The sequence below is a fragment of the Amborella trichopoda genome, chromosome 12, assembly GCF_054954075.1.
Source record: "Amborella trichopoda isolate Santa Cruz 75 chromosome 12, AtrichopodaSantaCruz75HAP2 v2.0, whole genome shotgun sequence".
NCBI lineage: Eukaryota > Viridiplantae > Streptophyta > Magnoliopsida > Amborellales > Amborellaceae > Amborella > Amborella trichopoda.
Window position 1 is genome coordinate 43,072,025 of NC_142347.1, and position 17,116 is coordinate 43,089,140.

General features: G+C 34.1%; 1 protein-coding gene across 2 annotated transcripts; it reads left to right on the forward strand.

The window, feature by feature from the left end:
- The first annotated feature begins 9,473 nt into the window (after positions 1 to 9,473).
- LOC18435285 (Major facilitator superfamily protein) lies at positions 9,474 to 16,773 on the forward strand. 2 transcript variants are annotated; one of them, XM_020668108.2, is made up of 6 exons: positions 9,475 to 10,653; positions 14,088 to 14,347; positions 14,649 to 14,744; positions 15,061 to 15,231; positions 15,652 to 16,035; positions 16,174 to 16,773. In XM_020668108.2, the coding sequence occupies exons 1-6, from the start codon at positions 10,341 to 10,343 to the stop codon at positions 16,243 to 16,245; spliced, it is 1,296 nt and encodes a 431-aa protein (XP_020523767.1). In that variant the 5' UTR covers positions 9,475 to 10,340; the 3' UTR covers positions 16,246 to 16,773. The 2 variants fall into 2 exon arrangements, with proteins under 2 accessions (XP_006845395.2, XP_020523767.1); XM_006845332.4 differs by having other exon boundaries at positions 9,474 to 10,653; positions 15,652 to 16,773.
- Positions 16,774 to 17,116: the final 343 nt, after the last annotated feature.

Here is a 17,116-nt window from a genome sequence, read left to right on the forward strand (position 1 = left end):
TAATAAGAGAATAATTTCATGTTCTCAGTCCTATTGAGGAGAGAGCGAAGATAAAAGAGTAATAAGGAGGAAGAGTGCTCGCAGGGGTTGAGCTTTCTTTTGTTTATTTGTGAGATTACTTGTTTATCTATGGGAGTAACCGGGCCACAGTATTATGCACTGGAAAATCTCCCATCCTCATTATATGGATGGTGGAAGGGTCCCAATTGTTGAGGTTGAACCTCGTATTATTTGATGGCCACAAAATAGTTTTCTTATCAATTTTCAGTTTTTAAATTATATTTTTCTATAATATGGTAAGTAGATGTGATTTTAAATTGCACACAAAATATAAATAATAAAAAATGTTTTGAATACCTTTAGAAATAGATACCCTTAAAGTTCCATGGGTATTCTGGCCAATTTCTTATTCAAAGTATTTTTTTTTTGTTTTTATATGGTGCTCTACATAAGATTTCATCTACTCTACAAAACTTAAAGACTTCTTCTTTTTCTTGGGTAAACATCACAACCAAACTTTTTCCCTTAAAAAATATTTTTTTATTTAGTGGGGTAGTTATATATTGTAATCAATCATGAATCATGATTACATGCTTGTTTTGGATACTTACTACTGGCTCTATTCCAGTGATGGGGATTAAGCCTTTGGTGATTTGGATCGGCTCGGTGGGCGTGCAATGGGTCTATAATCCCTTAAATGGTTGAATTTTTACCTTTTTAATTTTACATTTTTATTGTTATATACCTTTGGGAAAATGATTTGCTAGGGCAGCAGCCCTATCAAAATAAATAAATCCACACCTTATAATTCATAAAAAATTGCAAGTCAAGCATGGTAAAACCTTTACATCGAATCATCTCGATTTGAGTATTATGGTTGGGAAAAATAAATAGGTTTTAAAGCTCTAAAAATAATGTATATTATAACAAATTATTTAAATCGTCAATTTTATCCTAAAAATAAATGTTCGCAGATTCTCAAGATCTGTACTTTGTTTTAGTTTCAAATTTTATTATCCGTGTTTGAAATTGATTTTAGAACTATCATAGAGCTTTGCCGCTGGATGTACTTTCTGTACGAGGATTTGAGGTGAGGCTTCATTTTGGTTTAATAAAGCCTAGGCCTTATAAAACCAGGAAGGCTTTTTATGTGACCCCATCCACATATTATATATGTGTGACCCTTAGTCTCAACCATCAGATCTAAGTAGATAGCTAAGATCGCTTGAGTCACAACATCACAAATTGGCTTTTAACCGTTAGATCATGATCGGATGGCTCGGAGTTTTTTATTTTTAATTTTTATTATATAGATAATTTTAAAGCAAAATTTGGGGCATGAATAGATCCAACAACGGTGCACATGATAAAAATAATAATAAAATATTTTTTTGATGAAAATTTACCAAAATACCCCTGAAAATTTCAGGAGCATTTTGGTCATTTATTTTTATAGGAAGTATTTATTTTTTATTATTCCCATATTCGTCCTAATTTTATGATGGGACACCTAAAATTTCAGCCAAAATTATTTTTTATAAAAAAAATAAAAAATAAAACAATGTTTGACATGACATTGGTTATGAACAATTGTAGCCGTTCGATTCAAATCGAACAGCTAAAAAGTGGGGTCACATATACCTTATATGTAGTTAGGGCCACGTAGAAACATTTCCCTATAAAAACGTCATCCATAATTTTATTGTTATTTTGTGCAACTCTTACCGATCTGAACCGCCGATCTACATGATTCGATCTAACACATCCAATGGTAGGTTTGATGGGCCGATCTAGTTCTTAAAAACCTTCTGACTAGGGATTATTTAATTTTGATATGTGACTGACTTTGGAGAGATTCAATGTGTGTGCACCACACAGCTAACATTCATTGTGGCTTGTTCTTTAGTATTGGCTATGTTTGACGCTATTTTTCTATATACACTGTTGTTTTTCTATTTTTGTTAATCGATACGTATTAATGAAGATGGAATATTTATAACAATAAAAAGTAAAGGACTACTTATATTGAAAATATCTGTATTATATTAAAAATAGTAAAACACACATTGTGTCTTCATTTTTTAAAAGGAATAACTTGTATTGTGTATTCATATTAAATTATTGTTTCATGTTGGCTTGCTAGGGGAGTCACTACTGAATACACAATGGAAACGAAAAACAATTACAGTGATCATAATTGATCTAATGGAATCATAATTGATCTCATGGAAATTATGAATTGTATCACTTCTCTTTGTCTTATGTTTCTCTTTACACGTGCAGGCACTACTTTTCAAGAGTCAAAAAATCGATATTGACACCAATCGTAATCTGTTTTACCCAAAGTTAAACCTAATTTCGAATTTCCAAATCCCTATCCAGATTTTTGCTCTCATATCCCATCTTAGCTCTCTACAATTCGTTTTTTTTGTCATCTCACTCCAACCCAGTTACACTTACTTTTCTCGTAAACCAAATACTTAGAACGCATGTGTATCATATCCATATCTATACTCCATTATTAAGCAAGAAATTTAAAAGGTGGACAGATGTCACAAAAATATGAAAAGAAAATACGAAAGGATCCTAATATAGTAGAAGTTATAAGATAGATACATATCTTTAGCTGGAGAACTTTCTATGTGCCCCCCCCGGTCTAGGCCGTTAGATTTGATCAGACAGTGGATAGATGTTGCAAAAATATGAAAGGATCCTAATGTAGTAGAAGTTGTAGGATAGATACATATCTTTAGGTGGAGGACTTTCTATGTGACCCTCGGTTTTAGCCGTTAGATTTGATTAGATGGCTGAGATGGCTTGAGTGTAACCATCATATCTTGATAAGACAGCTTATAGTTTTTTGTTTTTTATTCTACAAATAATTTTGAAGCAAAATTTAGGACATGCATAGATCTGACAGGGGTGTACATGATAAAAATAAAAAATAAAATTTCCAATGATGAAAATTTACAGGAATACACTTAAAAATTGCATAGGCATTTTGATCATTTATTTTTAAAGAAATTTTTTTTTTCTAGGTTCACCTTAAATTTATGATGGGACGCCCAAAATTTCATCTAATAATATTTTGTAGAAAAAAATGAAAAATAAAATAGTGTTTGGTATGATATAGTGGTATAAATAATTGTAGCCGTTCGATTAAAATCAAACGGGTAAGAAGTAGGATCACATATTACTTATATGTTGAATGGGACGCCCAAAATTTCATCCAATAATATTTTGTAGAAAAAAATGAAAAATAAAATAGTGTTTGGTATGATATTGTGGTATAAATAATTGTAGCCGTTCGATTAAAATCAAACGGGTAAGAAGTAGGATCACATATTACTTATATGTTGTTGGGTACATAGAAACATTCTTCATCTTTAGAGAGACAGAGATGCGTACACCCATTCTTAAGAGTTATGTAGAGGGACATGCGTACCATCGGAGATAAGAGAGTTGTATGAATATTCTAAAAAAGTTTCTAACAAAAATTCAAATATTACGAATCTTTAAGGGGATTTTAGAAACTATAATGTTTATCCTAATTTTTTTTCCTAAACTAAAAACAATGCTAAATTTGATATTTGAATAGATATTGAAAGTGGAAGAAATGGAAATTTAACTTTAAAATTCTTAAAATTCCATTTAACTTGTTATATCAATTACATAGATATTTTAGGCTAATTATCTAATAGTAAGAATAGAAGAAATATAAATTTAACTTATTGGCACGTTTGGTTCTTGTGAAAATATTTTCTAAAAAACATATTATCATGAACTTCTTTTTCATGCGGTCAAGTGAGAGAATATTTTCATATCAATTAGTCTTAGTGCATCTTTTCAAACCAAATGACAACAAATTGATGTAAAAATATTCTCATATTTGACCGCATGAGAGATTTTTTTCTTATCATTTTCATGCGAACCAAACATGCATTAAAGAGATGCATAGAGAGAGAGAGAGAGAGACATGAGAGAGAGGTGGGAACTCCCTAACTTTAATGTGGGCCTCTCATCCAAATCTTTATGTTTTTGTTGAATTTTTTAGAGGAAGAGATGACACCGCCAAAGTCCCAAGAATCAAAAGTAATGTTATAAGACTGTGAATTGTAGATATCAGGGTTTTACCAGAACAATTGAGAAGTCAAGCTTTCTCTATGTACCTCTCTATAGCCATGAAAACCCTCATTATAGAGGGATGGGAGGAAGCCGTTCTCCAATGTTCGGCTTTTCACTCCTGGAATATCTGAGATTGTGGTCCTCTTTTCCTAGGAGGTGGGTAATTATCTTCTACCCGTTGGATAAAGGCATATTCTTTGTCTAAGAAGTATGTTAGTGATAAAAATTAAAATGTATTATTAAGATAAAGAGAGAGAAATATGACACATGTGAGGCCCCATGGCCACCCACACGTACCAACATCTCCCACTTGGCTATGAGAGTCATATAAATTGAAATTTTATAAAGTATGTATCACTTGGTGGGTTTAACATTTATGGGTATATGATTGTCATGAGGCTTTTCACGCTAGTGTGGTTATGCAATTACAAAAAAAATCCAAAGTAATGTCATAGGGTTTTTCACTCTAATGAGGATTTTTTTCTCATGACCAAGACATCAAACAAAAATATCTCATTTGGTAGTTCCTAACTTAAATATTCCTAAGTTTCATCAAAGCTACACGCTTGATAATATTTCTGTACTTAATCACTTTGTTAAATGGACTGCAATTATATCTGAAGATGGCAAATAACTTACAGTTATTTCATTCTTTCCAATAATATCATAAATATAATGATAATCAAGTTCAATGTGCTTACCCTTAGAACTATAGGCTCTATTTCTAATTGATGAGATGATAGTCTGATTATCACACAATATTTTAACATTTCTGTAGGTTACATCCAGCTTCAAATTACTTATAAAACGTTTTAATCCAAGCGGCATATGTTGTAGCAATACTACAAGCAATATACTCGGCTTCCATAGCATACCGAGCTACACAACATTGTTTCTTGCTAAACCAAGAAACACAGCCACCTCCAAAGAGGAATATAAGTCTTGAGGTTTCTGTCATCTAGATCGCTGGCAAAGTTTGCATCAGAGTACTCAGTAACCTCTAAATTATAAACTTGGAAGCACAATTTGTAATTTTTAGTTTTTTGAATATATTTTAGTATCCTTTTTACGGTTTACCAATGAGACATCCTAATATTACTATCAGTTCTAATCATAAGACCATATTCATGACTCAAATCAGGTCTTGTACACAACATGACATAATTTATACATCCTACAGCTTGAGCGTATGACATTCTTTCCCTTTCATCTTTGTCATTATCATTTAATAGATATATTTTCCTTGATAATTTCAAGCATTTACAGACAGCTGTATCTATGAGCTTGCAATTTTTCATTTTAAATTTTTTTAAAATACTTTTTAAATAAATTTCTCGAGATAAACATAGAAGTCTCGAACTTTTATCTATTGTGATCTTAATGCCCAATACATATGAGGCTTCTCCCACATCTTTCATCTAAAATTGGGAACTTAGTCATGATTTGATCTGGTTAATCATACCAATATCATTAACAGCTATCAAAATATCATCTACATATAGTGACAATATAATAAAATTCCTCCCACTATTTCAGACATATACACAATGGTCTAACCTATTGGCTACATAACCAATTTCAATAATTATATTATGAAAAGTAAAATACCACTGTCTACAAGACTGTTTTAAACCAAAGATTATTTAAGTTTGTATACTTTGTCTTCTTGGCCTTTAATTATATATCATTTTGGTTGTTTCATGTATATATCTTATTTTAATTCTCCATTCAAAAAAGTTATTTTAACATTCATTTGAAATAATGCTATACCATAATATAAAACTAATGATAAGATGATCCTAATATATGAAAATTTAACTACTGGAGTATAAGTTTATATGTAATATATGGTAAATCCTTTAGCTACCAACCTAGTTTTATATTTATTAATAGATCCATTTATAATAAGTTTTTTCTTTAAGATCCATTTGCAATCAATGGCTTTTCTATCTTTAGAGAGGTCAACCAACTCCTAAACTTAATTTGTCTTTTAATAGAATTAGGTTCATCATCCATGGCTTGAGTCCACATAACTGAGTCAAGGGAGTTATTAGCTTCACTGTAGTTTTGAGTTTCATCTATTTAATCATCACTAATTGAACAATAATTATCTTCATTCATAAATACATAAAATTCTTCTATGGTGGTAGGTAGGGCTCTAGTTCTTTTATTCCTATCTAGTATACTAAGTTCAATTGAATTATTCTCACCAATTGTAATGGGAAATTGAGAAATTGGGTCTTCGAGACCCTTATCTTTATCAATTTCATATAAGTTAATAGGCTTACTTGAAGTATGTTCGTCATCTATATTTTTTAGAAAATGAGTATCATAGCTCTCTAATGATCGAGTATCATAATTATAGAATCTATAACCCTTAGATTTTTTTTGAATAACCTATAAATGAACACTTGATAGTAATTTATCTATATTTTGTGATAGTATGAGTACATGTGCCCAAGAACTCCAAACTTTTAATATAGTAATGTCAAGTTTCCTATTTGTCCATAATTCATATGGGGTCAAGTCTATAGATTTAGTTGGAACATAATTAATAATATAAATTACAGTATTGAGAGCCTCATACAAAAAATGAGGTAATAAATTTGAATGTCTCATTATAGACCTAACAATGTCCATTAGAGTTCTATTTCTTCTTTCAGCTACATCATTTTGTTATGGTGTAAATGACATGGTTATTTGGTGAATTATACTATGCTCTTTACAAAATTTGTTAAATAAGACAAAGCAATATTCACATCTCCTATCTGTTCGAAGAATTTTAATACGTCTATCTAGCTAATTTTCTACCTCAGCTTTATATTATTTAAATGTTTCTAATACATCTGACTTTTTACTAATTAGGTAATCATCGATAAATGTTATAAAATGTTTCTAATGCTCTAGAATTGATGGTTTTGTATCTAGAACATAGCAAGGGTATAAAGTAAAAAACAACAGTGACATTCAGTGGTATGCACTGAAATTCACCGCAATAATGACAATAAAGGTTTACAATTTTGAAAACACATAGTGCACTTTCCTAAACAGTAGATGGCATATAGATATAATGAGAGAGGAGAAAACAAAAGCAAAATTCGATGATGCCCCTTATGTAGTTAGCCTTCCAAAAAGATGATAACAGATAAATAAATAAATAAAATCAAAGAAGGAACTCATGACTCAGACACATAGGGCAGTAAAGAAAAGCACAGAATTGACAACGAGAAAATTACAACAGCACCAAGATCATTATAGCAACCTTGTTCGCTCTGATACCAATGTTGAACTTTTGAGGGGAAGAGATAAACTCAATAAAATCCCAAGAATTGGAAACAATGTCGTAAGACTGTGAATTGCATATATGAGGGTTTTACCATAACAGTTAAGAACTCACGCTTTCTCTGTGTGCCTCTCCGTCTTAAAAGCCTTAGTTATAAAGGGATGGGAGGATGCCATTTTCCAACATTTGATTTTCCTTATGAAAAGGTGACCCTATTTTCTGCCCGTTGGAGAAAGGCATCTACTCTCTCTAAAAAGCTTTTTTAGTAGTAAATATTAAAATATATTATTAAATAAAAAGAAAGAAATATGGCACATGTGAGGGCACATGGCCACCCACATGTACCAACATGTTTAACAAAAAAAAAGTAATGTTAGGTTTGGTTCTAAAAATATTCTCTCTCCTCAAATTGCTTTATTTATATATAAATATGGAGTTAAAATATGTGTTTGAACTACTTTTTTTTGAGTAAAAAATATACCTTTGAACTACTATCTAATATATCTTCACCAAAATCAATCTCCGTCCCAATCCAACAAAGAATCTTCAGCCTTTTCTCCCTCATCTCTCCTCTCCTCCCCTCTCAACTCTCTGCCCAACGACACCCCAACCACCTTCCCCAAACCCCTTTGCTTTCAACTCCTCAATTTTACGTATTTTCGACGGAACCAATGAGTATAAGGTCATTTAAGATACTATATTTCATATCGCCTCAGGCATTCTCAAAACTTTCCATATTGATCTCTTAATTTTGAAATAATACTTTTGTTGCTATTTTATTTTATAAGGTATCACTTTTTATAATATTCGAGTAGCACGTGTTAAGCAATGTGCAACTGTGGACACATTTTACTCTTGATACAAAAAAATCGTAATTAAGCAATGTGCAACTGTGGACACAATTTACTCTTGATACAAAAAAATCGTAATTATTCGTATCATTGTATTTCAAATTGGGTGTGATAAGGTTCAAAGTTCAAAGCTCTAGATTAAAAAAAAAAAAAAATCATAGTTCAAAGAAAATTTTATCAAATTTAGTAACACCTCAAGTTGTTCAATTTGAAATCGGATGGATGGTATTGTTTGTAACCTCCTCATCATAAAAGTAAATGATCTCATTTTGCACAATCCTAAAAATATTATATAATTCAATAATAAAATGAACAAGCAACATGAGCTTCTCATCTCACTAAAATTTGTCCTCCATCCTTTCAAATGACAGTATAATTATTGGGATGTGAAAACCAAGATTATCTAATCTCGAGTACGACCAAATCAACCCAATTTCCTTTGATTTGCATAAATCTAAGTTATAAAATCTAGAGCTTTATGGTGAAGGCTCTTATGGTGAAGGCTCTTATGCTTCATCATAGACATTTATTGCCCCACATTTAGATATAGTTATATCTTTTAGCATTGAAATTTTTAGTAAACTTGTATAACTCACAAGTTCTAATCAAATGGCAATCCGTTAAATTTGCCAATTCTCCACTTCAAACTTTTAATAAACTTATTAGGCGTAAATCCAGACTAATCTTTATCTTTAAATGCTCTCGAAAAACTTACCCCTTAAATAATTCAAACTAACTGGCATCTTCTCATTATAAATTTGAAATACTAACAAGTTGCATTTATTCAATTATAATATGTAGAGGATTGGTCTCAGAACCTATACAAAGAAATAGAATAAAAAGGTTGTGTTCCAATACCTATATGGAGAAATAGAATAAATGCAACTGAACAGTTCAAAAGGAAAAAGGATTGATTGTTCAAAACTATTTATTTTTACACCCAGTGGTGGGAAAAATAAATATTTTGGGGGTTAGTGGTATGGTTTACATGTTATTATAAGTGGAAAGTAGGGTCAAAGGGGATCTATAATTTTCTCAAAAAAAAGAAAGAAAGAAATATTGAAAAGTGTACTCAACGTATCATCGGAGTCCATAGATGAACGGCGATAGAGGAAGCCGGGACCGGCGATCGGGAGATCCATCATGTAACTCTATCCCGGTCCACCGATCAATTAGACGGTGATAAATAACACCTAAACGTGGTCATGCAGATCACATGAGAATCGTTTGGATGGAGGGAGGAAACGCGTTGGAAATGGCGGGTAAACAATCCCGTTCCGTGTCTGAATCTGTTGACTTTCACACGTGCGCCACGTGTTGAACCTTGAACTAGAGATCAGTAGCCTACAGTTTGCTTGCCCTAAATCCTCTCACGCCATAGGTCACTGACCCATGATTCTAGGGTTTCTTTCCCCTAAACTATTTTCAACCAACTAGGTCTAAAAAAAATTATGGCAGAAGACTTGTCCGAGCATTGACTTTGTTGGGCTTGTTTTTCACTCAAATCTCAGCAGATGCGTTCTGCATTTCTCTCGTTAATGTGTGATTGTTTTTGCCATTGTATTGGAGAAGTTTTCATGAAAGCAGATTTGGGTTTTGAGTTGGTTTTGGTTGATATCTGAACCCATCTCATGATTGGTTTGAATCTGTTTGCTTTACAGGACACCAGATTTGAAATTTGAGCATTTTGTGGTGAGTAATACATGGGGTTTTTCTTGAATCTAGGGAGTTTCCATGAAACCAGAGATGGGTTTTCAGTCAACTTTGTCTTCTAAAGCTCTGAAACCATCTCAGAAACTCGTTGGCCGGGTACCTTCCATGAAACGAGGGATGTGTCCTGAGAAATTCGTAATAGTTTTGGTTGTTTCATGAAACCAGATATGGTTTTCAGATTTACCTCCAAACCCATCTAAAAAAACGAGTTTTGAACTTTTGGGTTGGCTATGGAATCAATGGAAGTAATGGGTTTTTTTTCCCTGAATATTTCTTGATAATTTTATTTGTCCATGAAACCAGAGTTGGGTTCTTAAAATTATCTCCAAACCGATCTTGGAGACAGTTTGTCAGCTTCTGGGGTGTCCATGAAATCAATGGAGAAAATGAGTTTCATAGGAGGGCCTGTATTGTGGTTGAAAATGCTCTCAGATGAGCTGCACTGGACCTTTGTTACAGGGGTTGTAATTGTTTATGGGATCAGCCAAGGACTGGGAGGTGCACTTTCTCGCGTTGCTTCTGATTACTATTGGAAAGATGTACAGTTAGTTCAGCCATCAGCTTCTCAGTTTTATCAAGGAATTACATATATTCCTTGGGTTGTTAAGCCTCTATGGGGTCTCTTCACTGATGTTTGCCCTGTCGCTGGTTACAAAAGGAGGCCTTACTTCATCCTTGCAGGTACAACTATTATCTGTTGCTTTATCTTATTTTGGCTCATAGTATTTTTATGCTTTGTTTGATTCGTCTTCCTTATGACAGTGCTTCGGTCAAATCTGGTATAGGTACAAAGTTGGGTTATTTGTATAACTATCTATCAGTTTGAAAATCCAAATTAAGTTTGATTGCTTTGTGTAGATCTCTCTCTCTCTCTCTCTCTCTCTCTCTCTCTCTCTCTCTCTCTGTGGCCTTAGGTGGTTGTTAAATATTGAAGAGCTTCATGATAGTGTCAATTCCTTCAAAGATAAAGATTTTATTTGTGATATTGATTTGCCGATCGCAATTACTCTTTATTCTATCTTTTCTCCCTATGTATATATCACTAGCAGTGGTCAGCATACATATTGAACTAATGGTTCAGCAGTTCTATTATAGACTCAAAGACTGTCTTTTTTCTTGGATTGTTTAGCTAATTTAAGAAATAATGGCATTTTCTATCACTCATCTGCACAAGAGATGCTTATTCGATATAATGTGCTATCTGGCTAGTAATAAGCTTATTCATCAAAGGACTCAAAAAAGCAGTGATCTTTAACTCTTGTATGCATAAATTTGTCTTAGAGAAAATATGTGTGATGCTGATGAGCAGCAGATAGATTTGGCACACTACACTGAACTTCATCAAAATGATTTCTATCGTAAATGATCCGTAGGTTGAAATTTCTGGGTTGAATTCTGTACATATGGTAAATCCATTTGAATTTCTTATAAATTGCACTACAACACCATCTGATCTTGTGATGTAAAATTGGTGCAATGCAATTTGTTCCAATTACTTGATCTTCGATCCAAATTAAGCAACTTAGGAGCCTTCATGAGAAATATACTTTGGTTGGATGATGAGCAGTGAAATGCTGCTGAGCAAAAGCTTTCTTGGGCTTCAAGTTTCTTGATGTAGTGGATGGGTATATTTATTTATTAATTATGTACTTTGCCTTTCTCTTCCCATCTAAAGTTGTATACTGGCAGTTACATGTATCTATATGTGTGTAATTGCCCATAAAGGGGCATTAATGTCTTTCCTATTCTTGGTTGTCCACGTACTAATCAGGGTATTTCAATCAATTATATGCCACATACTCACATTCAAGAGATTTTATTTTCCCCTTATTATTATTAACTAAAGGATGCCAATTTGAGCTAATCGAAGTATGGAAGAATATGGTGGTTCATGGTGTTTAGAATTTAGATACTGAGGGGGTCGTAGATATTGAGGACTTTTAGGATTATAAACTTTGTCAATGTTTTGTATAAGATCATTTTAAAACTTAAAAAATCCTTTTGAAAACACTCAAGAGGATTTATGTTGTTTCTGTTACATACAACTGAATGGGCCTTGTAAAAGGAGGCGGATCCAAGAGAATGCCTGCATTTGATATGAGCTTATTGACACTCCTAAGTTTGTGAATCATGATGTGCCTGTAAGATTTACCTAAAAAGGCGTACAGCCATGATGATTGGACCTTCCTAGGTGTTACCTTTCGTAAAAGAGATGGATCCATTGGTGGTGGTGTAAGTTCTTGACTGTTAACTATAAATATTGCGTTTGTTGGATAGGACCTTGCCTAGTTTTGATTGCGAGTTGGAAGACTTCTTTCATGATAGAACTGAAGGCACAACTTGGTGAATAAACCTTAGAGAATCTGCAAGACACTAAAACTGGTGAGCTCAATGAATTATTATCTTTCTCTGGAATTTTGGGATGGGTGGTCCAAAATGCTTCCCCTACAAAATGGATTTGGAAGAGAAAATCCCCTCCTTCCATCGTCATCATCATCATCATCAGAGCTTTTTTCCAACTATTTGGGGTCAGCTAAATGATAAATCCCCTCCTTCCATGTTATACTAAATGATAATCTTGACCACTGAACGTATTGTCTATGAGCCGTGTAGGACGTTTTAGTCACATGTTCTATACCTTTGGTATGAATATTCACTGGGATGTCATCTTGTGAGATCAACAAAGGTCCCAAATGCTAGCATGGGGTGTTGCTAGAAAGACATTGTAACTTGGATTACAACAATGAAAAACCATCATGAACCAGAGACTAGTGCACTTGAAGAATAGTTTCTGCCACGTCGGAACACCTTTACAATGAATTTTGACAGTCGCCATTGGAATCCTCTCCTTGTATCTCTAGTGGGGCTACAAGAATTACTAATGGAGCAAGTTCATAGGGGTCCCCAGATGCTATTGGGGCTGACCAAATGCACCCTTAAAATGAGAGCAATTTGTACTAAAGATTTGGAGCTGGCAAGAGAGTCCCTTTTGGCAAAACCTAATATTGTGGATTCCATTCCTACCAGTTAACATGTCAAAGAAAAAATAAAAGAGAAAAAAAAAAGAGCCTTCTTCAAGGAGGGAAAGCTAATCTGCATTTTGGATATGGTGAGGGAGGTTAATGTGATGGCTGATAAGCTGGCAAGTTATGGGTTTTGCTTGAAGTTGCACGGGGCTATGGCTGTTTAGACCACCATTGGCTGGAACACTCTTTTGATAATAATATGCCTTTATTTCTTATTATTTGTACTTTTAATTGGTTTAGTAGTGATGGATTTCTAGTATTACATGGTACTTAAATAATTGTCAGAAAAGGCATTTATGTCTTTGTCATTATCTGTACAAATTTCCATAAGGTTGATGCTTGTCTAGCCCAGAGTCATTCTTTAGCCATGAAAGTATAAAACCTCCTTACACTTATCTATACTTTTGTCTTAAGATTGCATTTAGTCTTTGTTGTTGAAGCTATAGATCATTCATGTTCCTCTTCGACCTTGGTGATGTTCTATGACAACATATGCACTCTTTCTGTTAGGCTTCTAATATACCATTTTTGGCCTCCTATTTCCGGTTCTGCATGGAGTGTAAACTGCTGCTAGTTTGTTTCCTAGAATCATCCAATGTTTTCGGCATCTCTAGTTAAACTTTATGTAAACTAAGTTTACTTGTTTGAAAGAATTAGTATTGAAGATGATCACCGTGTTGTAATTGAGCCTACTGCATATCCACAATCATTAAGTAGTTCATGATTAAGTAGAGGGGAACTTCCCTTTTAATTCTTATGTCCTTTTGTCTCACCTCTTGCAGCATTTATTTGAATCACATTAATCTAGTTCTTGTCTCTTTGAATCAACTCCCTCTAGATAATAGTTATGTCTATTGGAATCATGAAAGGATGTTTATGGGTACGAGGTTGTGGATTTAAGATAATTGCTTAAGATAATCCATTAACATTCAGGATTCTTGCACTGTGCTTTATCTTTTACAGGTGCGTTGTGACTTATGGTTCCCTATAACAAGGAATATTTTGTTTTGTACTGAAACTGAAAAATCTGGCAGTAAATTAGTTAGGAATGCAACAGTGATGTAGGTTTTTCCAATTTGTTGATTTCAGGTCTTTTGGGTGTCTTCTCTATGCTGGTGCTGTCACTGCACCACAACCTTCATGTTGTGTTTGCACTGATTTGTCTAACTGCTGGAAGTGCTGGAGTAGCAATTGCAGATGTAACTATAGATGCTTGTGTTGCACAAAATAGCATTCGTCATCCGCCTCTTGCTCCAGACATGCAAAGCTTGTGTGGTTTCAGCTCCTCCATTGGAGCACTATTGGGTTTCTCTATCAGTGGTTTCCTAGTGTACTTTATTGGCTCTCAGGTATGCTTGTATTCCACTTTTCCCATTCTTGGAATATTCTTGGGGATTTGGGATGTTGTCTGAACAAGTGAAATTGTTTCTATTCTGTTTTCTTCATTCTAAGAATGTTCTTAATGACCTGGGTTGTTATCTTAACCAGTGAATTGGTTCTGCTCCATTTCTCTTTGATCTTAGTATATTATTTGTGAATTAGGTTATTGTCCGAAGTAGTGAAATTGTTATAAGAGAATCCTTGCTTTTGTATTTTTTTCCATTTATTTGTTGTATTAGATAGAAATCATACATTGTTTTGCCCATACAGGGGGCGCTTGGCCTTATGAGTATTCCAGCTGCACTTGTTCTCTTGGTTGGTGTTGTGCTTAATGAGCCCCACCAGCCCAACAATACATACAAACAGGCAAGATAAAATAAATAATTGAATTTATGTTTGATTTTTCATATTAGGACTGTATCATAATTGACTATGGAAGAAACATAGCATTTCGGGTCATCCCGGATCTTTGAAATGATGGATGGTGATAGAGACCTAGCCTTGGGGCCATGTCTTGTTTGGTCGGTCCCACTGTCTAACCATCATGTCAATCATTTCAATAGATGATGATGACGTTGTAGTATTCTTTACTTAATAATGTAAGCATGGCTTCAGAGCTCTCACCACGCTTATGTTACTCTGCTCTTAAAAGCTACGCATGCCATATCATCTTGGGTTTCAGGTGTATGAGAAGCTTCTTGAAGCTACAAAGACCATGTGGACCACATTGAAGTGTCCAAATGTCTGGAGGCCATGTGTTTACATGCTTGTATCACTTGCCATCACCCTAAATATCCATGAAGGGTTGTTTTACTGGATTACAGATCCCAAAGCTGGTCCAGCATTCTCTCAGGTATTTGATGTTTTAAGTTTATCCATAGGGGTTTGATCTATTTTTCTTGTTACTCTGCGGGAATATATTCTGACCATTATAAAGATAACTTTCTAGTGTTCTCGAGATTGAATACGATATGGAAAATTTATTGTATAATTTGATTGACTTGAGAAAGCTACAGTCTTTCGGGGTCATCATCTTTCAATGAATTATTGATGGTAATGGAGAGGCAGTTGGACCCCAACAAACAAGATACGATACCATTCTTGCTTCCTCATTGTCCATTGTGTCACTGGATGGTGATGATACATTGGGCTATGATTTTCCATTGTCAACTGGATTATTGCATTCTCTGCAATTTGATATATCTCTAAGTGCTCAATGTTTGCAGCTAAACTACCTCCTGGGCTGATATCTATTTACTGTTCTTGGGCGCAGGAGATTATTGGTTTTGTGATGTCAGTGGGTTCTGTTGGGGCTCTTATTGGTGTGCTCCTTTACCAAAATTTTTTCAAGGACTATTCTTTTCGTGGCCTACTCTTCTGGACTCAATTGCTTTTTGGGTTCTCAGGAATGCTTGATCTTGTTATGGTATTTCGCTTAAATTTGAAGTATGGGGTACCCGATTTCGCATTTGTTGTAATTGATGAAATCGGGCATAATATAGTTGGACGCCTAAGATGGATGCCTCTCCTTGTTCTTAGTTCCAAGCTTTGTCCATCAGGCATAGAGGGAACATTTTTTGCTTTGCTTATGTCCATTGACAATGTTGGCCTACTGCTAGCATCATGGGGAGGAGGCCTACTTCTCCATCTCCTCAAGGTGACTCGTACTGAGTTTGGTAACCTTTGGGCTGCAATATTGATACGAAATTTGATGAGATTTTTACCTCTGGCTCTGTTATTTTTGATACCCAATGCTGATCAAAACTCCACCCTCCTTCCAATGGATTTATTGCAGGAAGAAGAGGGGGAGAATGCTGAAGAACAAAATATTGAATTGGTTGCCTTGGTAGAGAGAAATGAAGAATAGTTTTTAAATACTTGGAACCATTCTTTATGTATTGAATTTTTTGCCTCATCTGAACCGTGGGAGGGATTATTTGGTCATTTCCGATTTGGTACTTAATGATGAGAGATTCAAGGATTTAGGTCTCAGTTGATATTAAATCAGGAGGGTGGCATATGTCAGGCCAGCTAAATGAGCTGTTCATAATGGCTAATTTGCAAGCCTTGGAATTGTTGGATAGGGAGAAGCAGCATACCTGCTCATACAAACCAAGGATGCAAAAGATGATAAAAGGCCTTAGAGTGGCATGGAATCAAATTTTGTGAGTTGAAAAATGAAATTGTCCCACATGATTCAAGTAACTCTGGATTTACTTTTGTTTCACAATGAGAGCCACAAACTCTGCCTGCTATTGAAGTACCACATTCTTCAGTGTTTGCTATACCATGTTTTGATTGAGCATGGATCCTGTTTCATTCATTTTTTTTGCCATTCACTTCCGCAGCCAAGCAGAAACCTATTTGTGGAAATTCAAGGAACCTTGGCATACTATCCGAATTCTATTCTTTTGATGTCTTGAATAGCTGTAATTGCATATATCATATTTAGGACTTGGGCTATGTGCTTTCTAGGGCAGCTATTAGCCTATTAGTCTTTCTGCACTACCAAGAACAAAAGGATAATACAATAAAAGTGGATAATAATTGAAAAACTGTTGAAAGTTGGAAACAATGAGAAAATAGTGGAAAATGTGTTGTAACCGGAAACACAGACAATCACATGGAAATAAAAAGTTGTGAAAAATAATAATAATAATAATAATAATAATAATAATAAAGAAATGGAAAATATTACATAAAATATTTCAAAAATATTTCAAAAATATTTCAAAAAT

Coding starts and splice junctions, on each gene's coding strand:
- LOC18435285 (XM_006845332.4), top strand. CDS start 10,341: ATGAAATCAATGGAGAAAATGAGTTTCATAGGAGGGCCTGTATTGTGG. Junction 14,745..15,060: donor CCAACAATACATACAAACAG/GCAAGATAAAAT, acceptor CTTGGGTTTCAG/GTGTATGAGAAGCTTCTTGA. Junction 15,232..15,651: donor CTGGTCCAGCATTCTCTCAG/GTATTTGATGTT, acceptor TCTTGGGCGCAG/GAGATTATTGGTTTTGTGAT.